The 17,782-nt window shown below is 38.8% G+C and overlaps 1 protein-coding gene across 3 annotated transcripts in view; it reads left to right on the top strand.

Moving 5' to 3' along the window:
* Positions 1-14,928, top strand: part of LOC127644168 (lysine-specific demethylase 4C-like) — a 33,537-nt gene extending 18,609 nt beyond the window's left edge. Inside the window, exons 18-23 of one of the 3 annotated variants that reach the window (XM_052127212.1) lie at positions 325-513; positions 12,202-12,372; positions 12,748-12,867; positions 13,005-13,097; positions 13,855-13,891; positions 14,101-14,928. In XM_052127212.1, coding sequence (XP_051983172.1) covers positions 325-513; positions 12,202-12,372; positions 12,748-12,867; positions 13,005-13,097; positions 13,855-13,891; positions 14,101-14,153 — 663 coding nt within the window. In that variant the 3' untranslated portion in view covers positions 14,154-14,928. The remainder of the gene's footprint in view (positions 1-324; positions 514-12,201; positions 12,373-12,747; positions 12,868-13,004; positions 13,098-13,854; positions 13,892-14,100) is intronic. The other 2 variants (XM_052127211.1, XM_052127213.1) reach the window with 2 other exon arrangements.
* Positions 14,929-17,782: the final 2,854 nt, after the last annotated feature.

Below are 17,782 nucleotides of genomic sequence, written 5' to 3'. Positions count from 1 at the left end.
ACGAAGATTGCATGGGTGTATGCTTGATTTTATGCACCTGTTAGTAATGAGTATAGCTGAAATAGCCAAACCCTGTAAGAAGAAGAATAGGAAGCGTCTCCATTCTTTTTGCTGCATAGTGTAGGTAGCTATGTTTGCAAAATTGCAAACCAAATTTAAATTTGTGCAAAACTCTTCAAAGCTGAGCATGTTAATGTCTCTTGGAGCACCGGTTTAGTACAAAAAAGGTCAAAGAACTGTTCTCTTCTCATTTCAATTTTAGACAGTTTGAAGTCTTGACCTTCTTTTATGTGTACTCTGTATACTTTCTCTCTCTGTCTGTAGAAGTGTATATATTGCCGTAACAGGATAAAAAAGTTGTCTGGAGCGTGTATACAGTGCTCATGTGGCCGTTGCCCCACCTCTTTCCATGTCACCTGTGCTCACGCTGCTGGAGTGCCCATGGAGCCTGATGATTGGCCGTATGTGGTTTTTATCACCTGTCACAGACACCAATCACGGAGCTCCAGTGCTGTGAGTATACTCACTGCTGCTGTACTTCCAGACCAATATGAGGACCTCTTATACAGACATACTGATTGGATGAAAATGCTCAGATAAATTCAGTTTGTTACAGATTCTTCACGGACCCTTTTCACTTTTCCGGGTTTCATTGTAGAAGTAAATTGTTGCAGGGTAAACTTCTAAGGTAGTGAATGAGAGACCACAGCAAATATAATTTTTGAATTCCCATTTGCTTCACCATAAAAAAACTGTTAAACTGTAAAAATAAATAAGAGTGCGGTGGATTACGACAGAAGAGAGAAAGATGCCAAATTTACTGTCACTCCCTTAGCAGCTGTATTAGAAAACTTATCACAGCTGTGGTAAAACTTTTTAAACTAATTTCAGTGTAATATAATACAAAGTATCATATAAATTTACTGTAAATAATTTAAACATTTTAAATATAAAAAGGATTGCCTTATTCACTCTGCTAAGTAAAGTGGAAATGCGTCATCACAGTCTGAAAAGGTTCCATTGCTATCTGTCTCTTGACAGATTGACTTGGCCCATTGTTCGGATTTATAATTCTCGATCAGTTGTCTTTTCTTATTTTTTAGACATGGGCTTAGTCTCTTACAAAACTAAAGAAAAGAGTTCTCTTTCTAACATTTGTTCAGTATCTCACTATGGGTAAACACCTCTGGTTTGGCCAAAGCTTGGAAGCACTAATAACACCACGTCTGTCAGACCAAGTGATGAGGGAGTCCCACCTAAAATAAACCACTGTCATAGTTGCCTACATCATTCTCGTTCTTTTCCTCTTGAAGATCATTGGAAACTATCCTCAGCAGGACTCACAAGAAGTGGTCGTTAAACAGATCATCCAACGAGCCGTTCAGGTACGTCGCAGAACACGGCTGTTCTTTTTGCAGGTATATTTACTGTCAAAGTGAATATACTTTCTGCTGTATTTATATTGTGTTTCTTCGGGTGGTGTTAACCAGCGCGTGGAGGTGAGCTTACGTTTTGAGTTTTGAGCTGATATAGTTTCTACCTCTCTGGCACGTTGTGGTGGTGTGGTAGATCGGCTGCTCTTGTCACATTAAGGGTATTACCACAGAATCAAGTGGCACTTTATGGCAAACTGCTTCTTTGTTGTTGAGTTCTGGTTCTGTCATGGCAACTGAGAGCTCACAGACCGGCAGAGCGAAGGTAAAGGATCCCTCCCATCCGTGGGCTTGTGGATCTAGGATCTCGTCTAATAATTCTGGGGATCAGGCATGCACAGGCTGCACTCGATAATCCCGAGCATTATCCGCATTGTTCCTGTTTTGTATGGAGAGTCTTGGAAAGGAGGATGTGGGTCGCAGCTTCGAATATTGAGATCCCTGTTTTACTCTGCCGCTAACAGAGAAAGACCCCCTCCCTAGGTGCAGGGACAGCGAAGCTGGGGTGAACTCATGGACAAAGTCTCTCCCAATCTTCCTCCCCTGTTTGAACCAGCCCCTTTAATGGGGAAAAGGGAAGTGGATGAGCATGATAATCGTCATTTAGAGGACAATGCGAGGAGGTAGATGATGCCATTCTCACTGCTGTTCTCCTTACTGGATGGCCAGCCAGGGAGAGCTGGACCTTATTGAGATCTGTAGCAGGGTGGCGGCCAAGCTGTCCATTGACTGACTGCCACAGCAGGCTGGCCAGGTTACAGAGAGGGATCTGTATGATGACAAAGGCTGCCGTCATGTGCTGCCCTGGTCAAACAATTCCTTCCGCTCCAGCCTGCACTGTGAAGTGTCGTTTTTGGGACAGCTGTTTTCACACAGAGTTCCTGTAAAAGGTTTCTCTAGACTGGATGTACACGAGATGGAGGAGCTATAGATGTCCAGCACCCCTCCAGTGGAGGCGTCGGTGGTGAATCAACTTGCGATCTTCGGGCAGCTGAATGGCTCCCCCTTTATTGCCGGGATGGACGTTGAGATTGTTGGCCTCCATTTAACAGAAGGTCTACCGATCTTCAGCCCTATCTGCAAGGGCTCTTAATGCCACCTCGCTCCTCACAGCTTATCAGACTAAGTTTATGGAGTAGATGGGCCGACAAATTGATGTGGGGTTACCGGATGCAGCATTGTGGGAAGAGACCTGTGTTTTGCGGATCTCAACCTACGTACGCCAAGAGAAGCCGTCCAGAGCTGCGACCGCAGCTGAGGTCTCGCAGTTGTGGGCGAACGGGCTATTTGGCTCGGTCTGTCTGGCCTGTCTGAGAGGGAGAAGACAGATTTCCCGATGCCTCAGTGGATCTTAAAACCCAGAGCTGAGGGCACAGCAATTTGTGAAAACTCAGAGCTGGAATCCATAGCTCCACCGCTAGATGTTGCCACAGCACTATCATTCAGTGAGAGCTTCAGCAGCCCCCTCTCTGTTCACACAGAAATTTGCCGCTCATGCGCAGATCACCCCTGGGTTTTGTCTTCGATAAAACAGGGTTATTGGCTGCAATTCATGGTTAAACCACCTCTGTTCAACAGTGTGTTAATGTCAACAGCGGAGGGGGAGTCAGCTTGGATTTTGGAGGAGGAAATAGCCAATGTAAAGTCCCATTCTGGATTTGCGGAACCTCAACAAACACCTTGGAAGGTACAAGTTCAAAATGCTCATGCTCAAAACACACTCAATTTATTAATTTTAGAAACTGGTTAACGTCTGTCGATCTGAAGGACGCATACTTTCACATATACATCTAATCATCACACAGAAATTTCCTGAGATTTGCCTATTAAGCTCCCATCAGGGAGTAGATTATAAATATTTGAAGGTGCCTTTCGGACTTTCATTAGCACCAAGAGTCTTTTAACAAGTGTGTCGAAGCACCAATAACACCACATCTGTCAATTGACAGACCATTCACAGCAGTGACGAGGGAGTCCCAACTCCCTAGTAAAAACCACTGTCATAGGTGCCTACTTCATTCTACCACATATCTCTTCTCCGTGCAACTGCAAGGAGGGAAGTGTGGTGCAGGGTTATTGTCGTTAACAAAAATGAAAACTAATAAAAACATTTTCGTTAACTAAAATAAAGTAAAATATAAATTTTAAATAAAAAAATAACTAAAATTAGATGAAAGCAAAAAATCTAATTCTAAAAACTAAATTAAAAAATAAAACACACAAAAACGATATTTAGTTTTCATATTTTTTATTTTCATTTCATTATTCCATCCAAATTACAGTATGTGAATATCAAGAAGCAATATAAACTCTGAATTTTGAATGGTATGATCATGCCTTACAACAATAGGTTGAGGTGTTCGGCACCACGCCTACTCTGTGTCTTCAAAACGTGCGAGATGTGTTTCATGGCAGAAAGCAAAGGAGTGCTGTGTGGGAATACCTTGAATAGAACAGTGACTCTAAAAAGCAAATGCGTTGTTGTGTCGCAATTCATCTGTGGCAACGAAATGAAGGGTAAAATCCTCACTAATTTGAAGTCGCACCTGTGCTCTCACAGAGATTTTTACCAGGCATTCCTAAACTGTGGCAAAGACAGCAGAAACGAGGTAATGAAGGAAAGCATTATACAAACTGAATAAAAGACACAGCAAACGTTATCATCGTGTCTTGAAAGATATCACTCCTGGGCCACTAGTGCAAATTAGTATTAAACATGAGAAGATGCATTAGTTAAATTATTCACAGACACAGGCATGTCTAAAAGACTTTGCAATGCACCTACATTCTTAAAAATATAAGTAGAGGTGAGGACCATTATTGTAAAAAAAAAAAAAAGAATCTCCCTGTTTGTTTTAAATTGACATTATATAAAGATTTTTTTTTGTTCCTTAGTTGGCAGTAATTGGAAATACATTTATCTCGGTAGCGAAGTGCACAGTTTGCATTGATTCTGTATAAAATAAATAATATTTTGGTTTAATCTGTATAGTTGTATAATTATCTCTGTTAAAGAAATGAACTATTTAGGTAAGTTTAACAGAATCACCAAAACTTAAAGGGATAGTTTACCCAAAAATTATAATTCTTTCATCCTTTACTCTCCTTATGTCATCCCAGATGTGTATGACTTTCTTCTGCTAAACACAAATATTTTTAGATGAATATCTTGGCTCTGTAGATACAATGTAAGTGAATGGTGACCAGAACTCCAAAAGCTCCAAAAAGGAGATAAAGTCAGCAAAGAAGTAATCCGTATGACCCCAGTTGTTTGTTTAATGTCTTCTAAAGTGATGCACTTGGCTTTGAGTAAATACAGACCAAAATATAACACCTTTTTACTATACATCTTGTCATTGCAGTCTCTAGGCACAATCGTGATTTCAAGCTCTATTAAACTTCCTAGTTCTTGATGCATGCTCGGAACACTAGATGATGTTATAGGAAGTGTGATTGGTAGTGTAATCAACTATCTCAAGATACAGTGTATAGTGAAAAAGGAGTTTTGGTCTGTTCTCACCGAAAACCCAACTATATTGTGTCAGAAGACATTGATTAAACCACTGGAGTCTTCTGGATTAACTTTATTCTGACTTTATTTGCTTTTTGGAGCATTAGGAGTTCTGTTTACCATTTACTTGCATTGTATGGACCTACAGAGCTGATATATTCTTCTAAAAATCTTTAAAAAAAAAAAAAGTCATACACATCTGGGATGGCATGAGGACAAATTATGAGAAAATTTTACTTTTGGGTGAACTAACCCTTAAAGTGTGCAATAAATAATGTTTTATTCCATTTTAACTCAGTCAGCTAAAGTACTTCATACATTTGTCAATTCCTAAAATTACTAAAACTGAAATAAATATAAGTAATAACTAAAAAGAAATATCTTTGTTTCAGAAAAAATAATAAATACTACAGAAAACATAGAATGCTGAAACTAAAACTGCAATTCCAAAGAAATTTTAAAATAATAACAATAATAATAATAAATATAGCTGCAAGCAGCGATACTGGGGTAAAGCCAAGTATCGGAACCATGAGCAGCAAAATAAGTTAATAAGTATTAATAATATAAATAATAAGTTTGGTATGAATACAATAAAGCGTTATGGAGATACACCCTCACGTCCATTTTGGCATACTCTTTGTCCAATTCGTTGAAGAGCCATTAGAGAACGGTATGGTTTATCAAAATTCTGTGAATTATAATTTTGCCTTGAGTGCCTCTAAGTGATGCAGAGTTTGAAAAAGTAGGTTTTTCAGAAAATGTATTCATAGAAATTAATAGAATTTCATTTCTTGGACTAGAGGTTTTGAGGTAGAGATCCCAAATTTGTTGTGGTAACATATCAGGCTGTAAGCTGTTCTATGGGCAGCCATAGAATGGAGCGGAATAATAATTATAATAACAAGTGGTTTGGACACCTTGTACAAAAGCCTTGCGCTCCTCATAAATCTGCAAACAAGCGGGTGAAATGCTCTCACACACACAACTGAAATGCGCTCACACACGCAACTGAAACGCACTCTCACACACACAAGTGAAATGCTCTCACACACACAAGTGAAATGCTCTCACACACACAAGTGAAATGCTCTCACACACGCAACTGAAATGCGCTCACACACGCAACTGAAACGCACTCTCACACACACAAGTGAAATGCTCTCATACATACAACTAAAATGATTACACACACACACAACTGAAAAGCATTTCAGTATGTTGTATGCAAGCATTTCAGTATGTTGTATGCAAGCATTTCAGTATGTTGTATGCAAGCATTTCAGTATGTTGTATGCAAGCATTTCAGTTGTGTGTGTGAGAGCATTTCAGTTGTGTGTGTGAGAGCATTTCAGTTGCGTGTGTGAGAGCATTTCAGTTGAAACGGAAGCACATTTCATTTGAAACGGAAGGTGGTTAAAGTACCCACTCCACTCCAGTTGGTGGCAGTAGTGTATGGCGTTTAATTTTGGACAAAACAGCGCAAGCGCAAAAACACAGCGCGCAAGTGAATTTCAACAGTGTGAGCACCATGACACAGCTCGCACGTAAAATTTAAACCTGCAGAACTTGCAAATCACAAACTCGAGCACAAAAATATGATTGTGCACACAAATTAACAAGTCCCACACACGCGCGAGTTTTTTCTGCACGCGCGCAGAACTGTACACACACGCGCGAGTTCTTTTCTATGGGAAGCCAAACAAAGCAAAAGTGGGACGAGACAAAGGGGGTTTACAGAGCTCGCGCCACGCTGACATGTCATCTCCGCGGTTCAATGGTCCGAGCCGCGCGGCCAGTTCGTCAGCGCAGCGCGGACATGTTTCCTAGCGACACCCAATGGGCAGCGCGGCGCGAACAATCCTCAACAGCGCTGCGCTGGCCAATTTAAACAGCGCAGCGCAAACAATACATGCAAATAAATGTAGGCCCTACAATAAAGAAACCCCTCCTTCCTTACAAAAAATTGGTTCTCTGCTGAAGTTTAGCAGTTTTTCCCTACAGAAGACAAAGAAGAAGAAAGACAAGATGAAATGCATACATTTCTTATGTTTATTATCTTTAATAGTGTTAGTAAAGAGTACTAACTAGTAAAGAGTGCCCATTGGGTGTCGCTAGGAAACACGTCCGCGCTGCGCTGACGAACTGGCCGCGCGGCTCGGACCATTGAACCGCGCAGATGACATGTCAGCGCGGCGCGAGCTCTGTAAACCGCCGCTGTCTCGTCCCACTTTTGCTTTGTTTGGCTTCCCACAGATCTGCGCGCGCGCGTGTGCAGAAAAGAACTCGCGCGTGTGCAGAAAAAACTCGCGCGTGTGTGGTACTTGTTAATTTGTGTGCACAATCATATTTTTTGTGCTCGAGTTTGTGATTTGCAAGTTCTGCAGGTTTAAATTTTACGTGCGAGCTGTGTCATGGTGCTCTGTATGGCGTTTAATTTGTCCAAAATTAAACGCCATACACTACTGCCACCAACTGGAGTGGAGTGGGTACTTTAGCCACCTTCCGTTTCAACTGAAATTCTCTCACACACACAACTGAAATGCTTGCATACAACATACTGAAATGCTTTTCAGTTGTGTGTGTGAGAGTGTAATCATTTTAGTTGTATGTTTGAGAGCATTTCACTTGTGTGTGTGATTGCGTTTCAGTTGTGTGTGTGAGAGCATTTCAGTTGTGTGTGTGAGAGCATTTCAGTTGCGTGTGTGAGAGCATTTCAGTTGCGTGTGTGAGCGCGTTTCAGTTGCGTGTGTGAGAGCGTTTCAGTTGCGTGTGTGAGCGCATTTCAGTTGCGTGTGTGAGCGCATTTCAGTTGCGTGTGTGAGCGCATTTCAGTTGCGTGTGTGAGCGCATTTCAGTTGCGTGTGTGACAGCATTTCAGTTGCGTGTGTGACAGCATTTCAGTTGCGTGTGTGAGAGCGCGTTTCAGTTGCGTGTGTGACAGCATTTCAGTTGCGTGTGTGAGAGCGCGTTTCAGTTGCGTGTGTGAGAGCGCGTTTCAGTTGTGTGTGTGACAGCATTTCAGTTGCGTGTGTGAGAGCGCGTTTCAGTTGCGTGTGTGACAGCATTTCAGTTGCGTGTGTGAGAGCGCGTTTCAGTTGCGTGTGTGAGAGCGCGTTTCAGTTGTGTGTGTGACAGCATTTCAGTTGCGTGTGTGAGAGCGCGTTTCAGTTGCGTGTGTGACAGCATTTCAGTTGCGTGTGTGAGAGCGCGTTTCAGTTGCGTGTGTGAGAGCGCGTTTCAGTTGCGTGTGTGAGAGCGCGTTTCAGTTGCGTGTGTGAGAGCGCGTTTCAGTTGCGTGTGTGAGAGCGCGTTTCAGTTGTGTGTGTGACAGCATTTCAGTTGCGTGTGTGAGAGCGCGTTTCAGTTGCGTGTGTGAGAGCGCGTTTCAGTTGCGTGTGTGAGAGCGCATTTCAGTTGCGTGTGTGAGAGCGCATTTCAGTTGCGTGTGTGACAGCATTTCAGTTGCGTGTGTGAGAGCGTTTCAGTTGCGTGTGTGAGAGCGCGTTTCAGTTGCGTGTGTGAGAGCGCGTTTCAGTTGCGTGTGTGACAGCATTTCAGTTGCGTGTGTGAGAGCGCGTTTCAGTTGCGTGTGTGAGAGCGCGTTTCAGTTGCGTGTGTGAGAGCATTTCAGTTGCGTGTGTGAGCATTTCAGTTGTGTGTGTGTGTGTGTGTGAGCATTTCAGTTGTGTGTGTGAGCGTAATATTTTCAGTTGTATGTATGAGAGCGTTTCAGTTGTGTTTGTAAAAGCATTTCACTTGTATGTGTGTGAGCATTTCACTATAGTATGTGAATGAATTTGGTTTCATAATGTGTATGTGAGAGGAAAAGTACATGTATGTGCATGGTAATTCTGAATAATGTCCCTAGGGGCACCTCATAGTTTTATGTGACTACCTCAAACATAAAAAAAACATGGCGTGTCACAGTGTTTGTGTAGCCTACAGTTTTAACTCCTGTTTTTTATAAGGACATATTTAAATGCAGATAGAAATGTGATCCCACATTAATAAATTGCTCAAGATTGCCAGAGATGATATTATGCCTAAGAATAATGTAGTGTAATTACTTTATTATTTATAAACCTTTTAAAGTGGATGCACTGTAAGTTGCTTTGGATAAAAGCATCTGCCAAATGCATAAATGTGAATGTTCCAGGATTGACCACACCCAATGTGTTTACCCATAGTGAGATACAGTACCTCACTCCTGTTATCAGAGAACTGGTATTTGGTGAGTAACCTTTAAGTTCTTGTAAATGTTCTTGGAAGTCCTTTTTGGTTTGGTCAGTAATAACCTTCTGGTATTTGTTAAATATGTGAAGGTACTCTGACTCCTCTAGCCACTGATAAATCTCCTCATTCATTTTACAAACTCTTTGTTCTGCTTGTGTGTTCTAAAGGACTCTAAAATTACCCTAAAAATAAAATAAAATAAGCAGTATAATCATCAAGTAGAAAATAGCATGTGTTCCTTGCACTGAATAGATGTTATCAAAAAGGTTTTTAAATTATACTTTTAAATGTAAAAAGTATTGTTGTTTATAAATTTCTTAACTTTTTATTGATTTATTGAATATCATGACTATTGTCAACCTGAATTCACCTTGCAATGTCTTAACGTATTATTTGATATATATTTGTTTAACCATTTATTGACTTTTGGGTCAATTTGACCCATTTAAACTTTTAACAGTGATTTACATCCTTACATTTTTTGGCTTGAAACTTCATGACATCCTCCACAGAGGTGATCTGAACCTGACAATGTAATTTAAAAAAAACTGTAATGTGTCTATAAACAAAGTTCATCTGGGTCAGTTTGACCCAGATCACATACCAGCACAAACGCATACACACACACACACACACACACACACACACACACATACATAAACTCACCTAAAGGATTATTAGGAACACCATACTAATACTGTGTTTGACCCCCTTTCGCCTTCAGAACTGCCTTAATTCTACGTGGCATTGATTCAACAAGGTGCTGAAAGCATTCTTTAGAAATGTTGGCCTATATTGATAGGATAGCATCTTGTAGTTGATGGAGATTTGTGGGATGCACATCCAGGGCACAAACCTCCCGTTCCACCAAATCCCAAAGATGCTGTATTGGGTTGAGATCTGGTGACTGTGGGGGCCATTTTAGTACAGTGAACTCATTGTTATGTTCAAGAAACCAATTTGAAATGATTCGAGCTTTGTGACATGGTGCATTATCCTGCTGGAAGTAGCCATCAGAGGATGGGTACATCCTCAGAGCATTGATGGGAACAATGCTCAGGTAGGCCGTGGCATTTAAACGATGCCCAATTGGCACTAAGGGGCCTAAAGTGTGCCAAGAAAACATCCCCCACACCATTACACCACCACCACCAGCCTGCACAGTGGTAACAAGGCATGATGGATTCATGTTCTCATTCTGTTTACGCCTAATTCTGACTCTACCATCTGAATGTCTCAACAGAAATCGAGACTCATAAGACCAGGCAACATTTTTCCAGTCTTCAGCTGTCCAATTTTGGTGAGCTCTAGCCAATTGTGGCCTCTTTTTCCTATTTGTAGTGGAGATGAGTGGTACCCGGTGGGGTCTTCTGCTGTTGTAGCCCATCCACCTGAAGGTTGTGCATGTTGTGTCTTCACAAATGCTTTGCTGCATACCTCGGTTGTAACGAGTGGTTATTTCAGGCAAAGTTGCTCTTCTATCAGCTTGAATCAGTCGGCCCATTCTCCTCTGACCTCTAGCATCAACAAGGCATTTTCGCCCACAGGACTGCCACATACTGGATGTTTTTCCCTTTTCACACCATTCTTTGTAAACCCTAGAAATGGTTGTGCGTCAAAATCCCAGTAACTGAGCAGATTGTGAAATACTCAGACCGGCCCGTCTGGCACCAACAACCATGCCACGCTCAAAATTGCTTAAATCACCTTTCTTTCCCATTCTGACATTCAGTTTGGAGTTCAGGAGATTGTCTTGACCAGGACCACACCCCTAAATGCATTGAAGCAACTGCCATGTGATTGGTTGATTGCATTAATGAGAAATTGAACAGGTGTTCCTAATAATCCTTTAGGTGAGTGTACATAAATGCATGTGAAGTTTATAAAATAAAAATAAAAAAGTCTTATGTCCAATCTAATTACTGCCTCTGTAAGCCCCAAATGGCCACAAACTGGTTGTTTTCTACAAAATATGTCTATTTTTACTAGTCTCTCAGCTTGTCTGGGTATATAATCCACTGTTATGTCTCTAATGCAGTTCAGCAAAAAAGGACTAATTAAAAAAAAAACAAAATCATCATTTGAATATGTTCCTGACTATTGATGATTCAATTTTATTTACAATAGTTTTTAGGTTTTTAACTTTCAAATGACACCAAGATCACATTTTAAGTCCAGTCAGAGGCCAAGATATTCCAAAAAACATGCAGGGCTTTCCAAAAAAGACTGTTTATGGGTGGACTCACAAAACACATTGGGGCACCCCCTTTTTCAGATCTGTAAATTGAGATGGATGCTGATTAAGAAAATATATATTTTTCTAGTGTTTGCTGCCATCTAGTGGAACGATCTAAAACTAAAGATAGGGAGATAACACAAACAGAGCCTTTGTAACAAGCTATTGAAGCTTTGACTTTTGAAGCTGCATTGAGGTGTCTCCTGACTTTCAGATCTGTATATTGTGAGAGAAGGTGATGGAGAAAAAAAAATTAAATACTAGTATTTGCTGCCACCTAGAGGAACAATTTAAGACCAAAAGAAGAGAAATGGAGCAAACAGAGCCTTTATTACAAGCTTTCAAAATTGAAGATAAAGAATGGGTTCATTTGACCTGGCAGGTTCAAAGTAGGGAGTTGAGCATTATGACCATCCAAGGGTTAAAAAAACTTGATGATCATGACAGAATCATGAGGGTTTTCAGGGGTCCTCGCTCCATGTTTCGCAATTTTTCACATCACATGGTAACAAAATGGTTTTCTGCATTTTGGTTATAACACACTGACTTTGAAGTAACACAAAATTACTTTACTACTAATAATTTGTCTTGGTTGTGAAATTGGAACAGTTTTTAACTTTACCCCATAAAAATATAAAAATGAAAATAGACATATTAAAATAATTCTTTATTTGCATTGCATTTTTTTTAATGTATTTTTAAATAAATTAGTAGATCAAGGCACTGAAAATTAGTGTTACGTCATTGACCTATTAACATTAACAGGATTTTTTTTCTCCCCTTAGAAAGTCAAAGTGAGCAGAAGTGAGTTGGCTGTGGGCCAGACCGTGATCTCCAAACACAAGAACCTTCGCTACTATAGCTCTCGTATTACCCAGGTTACGGCCCAGACATTCTACGAAGTCATGTTTGATGATGGTTCATTCAGCAATGATACGTTCCCTGAAGACATTGTAGTGAGTGACTTTATTACTGCTAGTTTCATCATGTCTTTGAAAAAGTTGTCTTTCTGAATAGTTTGTGGCATGTTTTTAATTAACTGAGGCACACAACCAAACAAACAATGCAAGAATGGCTATCCATTTCTCACTGACCCAATTTTCACCTTTTATTAAGATGTGTATGGGGTTATCCGATCACAAGTGGACAGCACTAAGTACAGGTGTAAATGCCATCCAAAATGTTTTGTGATTGTATCACTGAAACCTCATACAGAGATGGTCAAAAACACATGCGACCACATTGCATTTTAGATGTATATGTTAATCCGTTCTGATTCGTCACTTGCATTAATCTGCTTTCTGAGTGGAATTCCTTCATGTCCATTGCAGAGCAGAGATTGTGCCCAGCTTGGGCCTCCTGAGGTGGGGGAGGCTGTCCAGGTGAAGTGGCCCGATGGACTTTTTTATGGAGCCAAGTACCTTGGCTCTAACACTTCATATATGTACCAGGTACACGTAAACTCTCACAGCCATATTATTTCATTGACCCCGATATGAATGTCTGTTAAAGACAACCTGGAATCTGGTTCCAGATACTGCTACTCTACTAATCATCTATGGTATGTTCTTTGTTTTGTATGTGCAAGGTGGAATTTGAAGATGGATCTCAAAATTTGGCAAAGAGAGAGGACATTTACACACTGGATGAAGATCTGCCCAAAAAAGTAAAAGGTCGTTTGGTGAGTTCTAACTAATAAAGATCAATTTATTAGTTTTTGAATCTCTATTAAAGACTAATAGAGATTCAAAAACGATATGACTTTCTCTCTTATATGGAAAACAAAAGGAGTTAAGCAGAATGTTAAAGCTGATTATACTTCTACTTTCAACCTACGGTGTAGGCTCCACATATTGGCCAATGCATTGGTTATAATTTACATTTCTGTGTTGGCTTCTGCGTCATTCTGTGATTATACGAATGAATAATCAAATTAATTAATAAATGTACCTCACTTGGTGAACTCTTATCAGGTGAAATATTTGTATTTTTTATTTGATGGTTATAAAGTGCACCAGTTAAAGCTCTCGTGTAGCTTACAACAGCATAGGTTCGAAGGAGAAGTATAAATCGACCTTTAATCTGAGTCACCATTCACTTTCATTGTATGGACAAAAAGATACAATGAAATGGGGAGCGAGGAAAACACTCTGCCTAACATCTCAGCTGAATGCATGATAGAATTTTAGTTTTTTAGTGAACTGGCCCTTTAATGTCCTCTTCGTTCTAATCATGTACTTAAAAGGAATGTTCCCCCAAAATGAAAATGATGTCATCATTTGCTCACCCTCGTGTTGTTCTAACAGAACACAAAAGGAGAAATTTCGAATAATGTTCCAGTGCTTTATTTCAATACAATGGCAATGGATAGTGACACCTCTTTAAAGGAAATTATTAAAATGGGAATTTTGATTGGATTCTCCTTTTGTGTTCCACAGAAGAAAGAAAGCCATACAGGTTTGGAACAACATGAGAGTAAGTAAAATATAACAGAATTTTCATATTTGGATGAACTATTCCTTCATACTATACAAAAATTTGTATTTCCATATTTTGTTGAGCTGTTATTCTGTGTTTGTTTAATTAGTATCTGTGGTCGGTAAATGCTTGATTGTTGTTCGTTTTTTGCATGAATCTATTGGTTGTGTGGTTTTGATGTGTTTGTATACATTTGTGCTTTGCAGTCCACGGCTTCCAGTATGCGTTTCGAAGATGCATTCTTCACCACACAAAGTGAAAGGAAAAGGCGACGGACACCAAATTCTCGGTTCCAGGAAGATTACATCGCCCATATCAACCCTCGAACCTTCGCTAGATCCTCAGAAACACACAACAGCAAAGCCAACTAATGGAGAAAAGGAGTTCTGTTATAGGTCCACTTAAAGTACAAAATGGACTATTACATTTGAATTGATAAAGATTGTGTGTCAGTGAGATCATGATTTTTAAAAGTGGCAGAAATACTGTGGTCTCAAATGTCAGGGACAAGAATGTTTTTCTAAATTAGAAGTTTTTCCTGTTATATTTGAGAGGTTTTTCTAGCCTCAAATGGTATTCTGTAGCATTGTAATGTCATGACGCCCCACCCTCCACCTCCCAACGCTGTTGAGAATAATTTATCCTGCATGCTTTTGTAAATGATTTGTCTTGTGCCAGGCACCATTCCTAGTCACTAACACTATTAGCGTTGAGCTCAAAACAGTATAAATGTCTAATAAAAAACATTGCTACTGATGTCCAGCAAAGCACATGTCACCTTTTACTCTACTACTGTTTATGAATATTCTTTATTTATTTGGATATTTTTGTTTCTTTTCTAAATGGTGCTTAAAGCTGTAAAAAAAAATTAAAGTGTATGTTTTCTTTGTGATCTGTGGCTTGTTTTTAATTGATGAATGTTTCACTGTTTGTTCTTCAGCTAATGTTTCTCATTTTATACAGCCTATAGATATTCATCAATACTAACTTAATTGTAGCTCGCAATGGATGGTTAAGTGATACTGACGTTTTGAAAAACCTATGAAAATAATACAATCTGATCTTACAATTTAAAAACTGGCTGTTGTTTTTCAATTAATGCTAGCAGAATAAAACAGTGTTTGGATGTGTCGTCTGTAGATCGAGGAGCCTCATGTCAAGGGCAGTTCTTGGGTCACTTGCTTTCTTTTCAGTTCTAAAGTGCCAGAAGGTTTTGAGTGGTGTGCAGACAATGGTTAACATCTTATTTTAAAGTTGAGTGTCAAGGAAATTTTTATTTACCGGTTTCTGTTACTGTCTCATTACAGAACAGTTACAAATACAATATGCATAGGTGGAGCATATTTTCAATAATCAATGGAAATGTTCTCATAGTTTTACATATGTGACAATTGTTCATGTGCATATTTGTCACATAGAATATTTAAGTGTTGACTATAAAATTTACTCTATTTTATTATTAACAATAAATAACAACACTGTGGCAGAAGGCCTCTACAAATGTGATCTCTTTGAAAAGAGCACTTTTAATGAAGGCCAGGTAAGAGTGTTTTATTAATTGAGGGGATGGCATTAACCAGTTCAACAGTAGTTCAAATTCCACCATTTATTTCATCAAACCACGTCAAAGAACTTACTAAAAAACAGAGGAAATGGCTTTTGATGTTTCAGAGGTAACAGACCCACTCTTTTTTGTCCGCTTGTAAAGAGTAATCTCAGACAGTTTTAAAATATACAGTAATAATAATGATATATATATGTATATGTTATAAGTGGCTAATCTAATCAGTAATAATAAAAAAAATTATTATAAAATAAATTATGTAGGATGGCTTCACCTTTAGGGTTGTCATAATTAAATGAATTAAAACAAATTAAGGATGTGACACATGAAATTATTTGCACAATTATTTAATGGCTTAAAGTGAAAAACAAAATACACAAACAACAAAACATTAAAATATCAGACGAGAGAGATAATGTTTTATTTATTTTTTTTTTTGAGGTTGTGTCATCTTTTAAATGGGGTCTGGTTTAATTTGCTTTATCATAGGGGAATATAGCTGTGGGGGAAATCATATTTAAATCTATTATATGTGAAATGATAGCTGACCCAAGCTGATATAACACCTGCCTAAAAAAACAAAAAGTAATTTTATGGGTTAGATTGAGTATACAGGTTACCAATTTTTGCAGTGCAGCTGGTGCAGCTGTTGCATACTGTAAAAATTTATTCTAAATGTAAAGTCCCTTGACAAGTTTTCTTTTTGGGCAAAGTATCCAACAGATGAAGTAAATGCTAAAGAATAAAAATATAAAAAAAAAAATTCTTATTTTAATTCTTAGCCAAATTGTCATTCTTATTTTTATTATTATTATTATTATTTTATTTTTTATAACAGAGCTGGATGCTTTTATATTTGTAATGCACCGTAACTTTTGATTGGATTTGCGGAGGTGAACAGCCTAACATTCACTGAACTTCGCAAGGCAGATTGATTATTATAATGACTTTATAATGACTCATCTTAGAGATATCCAAGCCCTTTGTTCTTTTAAGTGTCTTCTTCTCTCAGTTGACTTCTTTACTGATTGATCTTTCATCAGGCAAGTTAATTCATTATGACTTTTTTCTTCGATTAAATTTGATCAGAACTGAAAATATGTACAGAGGAGAAAAGGTAATGGATGTCCAGGGTTTAAAGCCATTTAGTTAAATTCTCCTTTGGCAATTTTCATAATAGCAAGTACATAGTTCACAGAGTTTAAATTTGGTATTAGCAGCATCGTGGTAATCACATTTAAAACCATGCTTCTCATTACCATGGTTAGATGTAATTATTAGGGCTGCCCCTAATAGTTTACCAAACTTTAGCCGATGAGAAGTGTCTTGGTCGACCAAGTTTTGATTGGTCGGTTGGTCGCATAAATAAATAAAATAAAATAAAAAACTTCCACAGGAAATTGACGAACACCAGTATTTCCGCTGGTTGGACACTAGGTGGTAGCCTACTATGGGGTTAGTTAATTAGGGTTAGTGTTAAGCCTACACAATAAAGCAAGACACCTTGATTTCAAACTTTTCAGTTATTTTAACAAAAAAATTCAAATTAAACTAGAGAAAAAATTAAGTTCAATTAAAATGTGTGTTGTACTTTTTGAACAGTTGTCAACATCTCTGGCAAAGAACCTGCTTCATCTGTGCATTCTCTACTGGTCGGCATTGGAACAATACATTTAACGTTAGAGTTTGTAAAATACAGACTGATGTCTATGTAAGTGGTAATAATAATCATTTCCATTATAATTCGACACGTTTTATTCATATCAGATACACATTGTGTAAGTAACTTTAATGTTTACTCTATTCTTCTCACAGTTCACCAGCCACTTACTTTTAAGTATTTCGGGAGTGGATGAATTCACGTGTTGTAAATCCAACAGTTCCGATTCTCTGAACTGCGTCTGCGGCACAAACTAACATGGCGGCGCCCATCGCGCATACAGCTAAACTAACGCGATCGTTATAAAGGTGTTTAAACAACAATACACTTCCACTTGCATGTATTTGACAATCGGAATATTAGATATTCCATGCCATAGCTAACACATTTGTGAATATTCTGAATAAAAAGGAAAAATGACATAAAAGCAGATCATCATTCATTCAGCGCTGTTGCTGCTGCGGTGTGTCACGTGACAAGAAATTATGCGTCACCATGGAAACCATAAAGTGACACATTCTAAATAACGGTCGCCTAGAAAAACTCAAGCTGGGGGGTCAGTTATATGTTGTATGCGCAGCCGCAGCGGAGACATAATTTAAGGACGCGAGTACCGGAAGAATATGATTTTATCCTCTTAGTGAAGAAAGCAACATTCCGGTAA

This window comes from Xyrauchen texanus, chromosome 5 (genome assembly GCF_025860055.1).
Source record: "Xyrauchen texanus isolate HMW12.3.18 chromosome 5, RBS_HiC_50CHRs, whole genome shotgun sequence".
Classification (NCBI taxonomy): Eukaryota; Metazoa; Chordata; class Actinopteri; order Cypriniformes; family Catostomidae; genus Xyrauchen; species Xyrauchen texanus.
The sequence above is the reverse complement of the archived record's forward strand: the minus strand, read 5'-3'. Positions and strand labels throughout refer to the sequence as shown.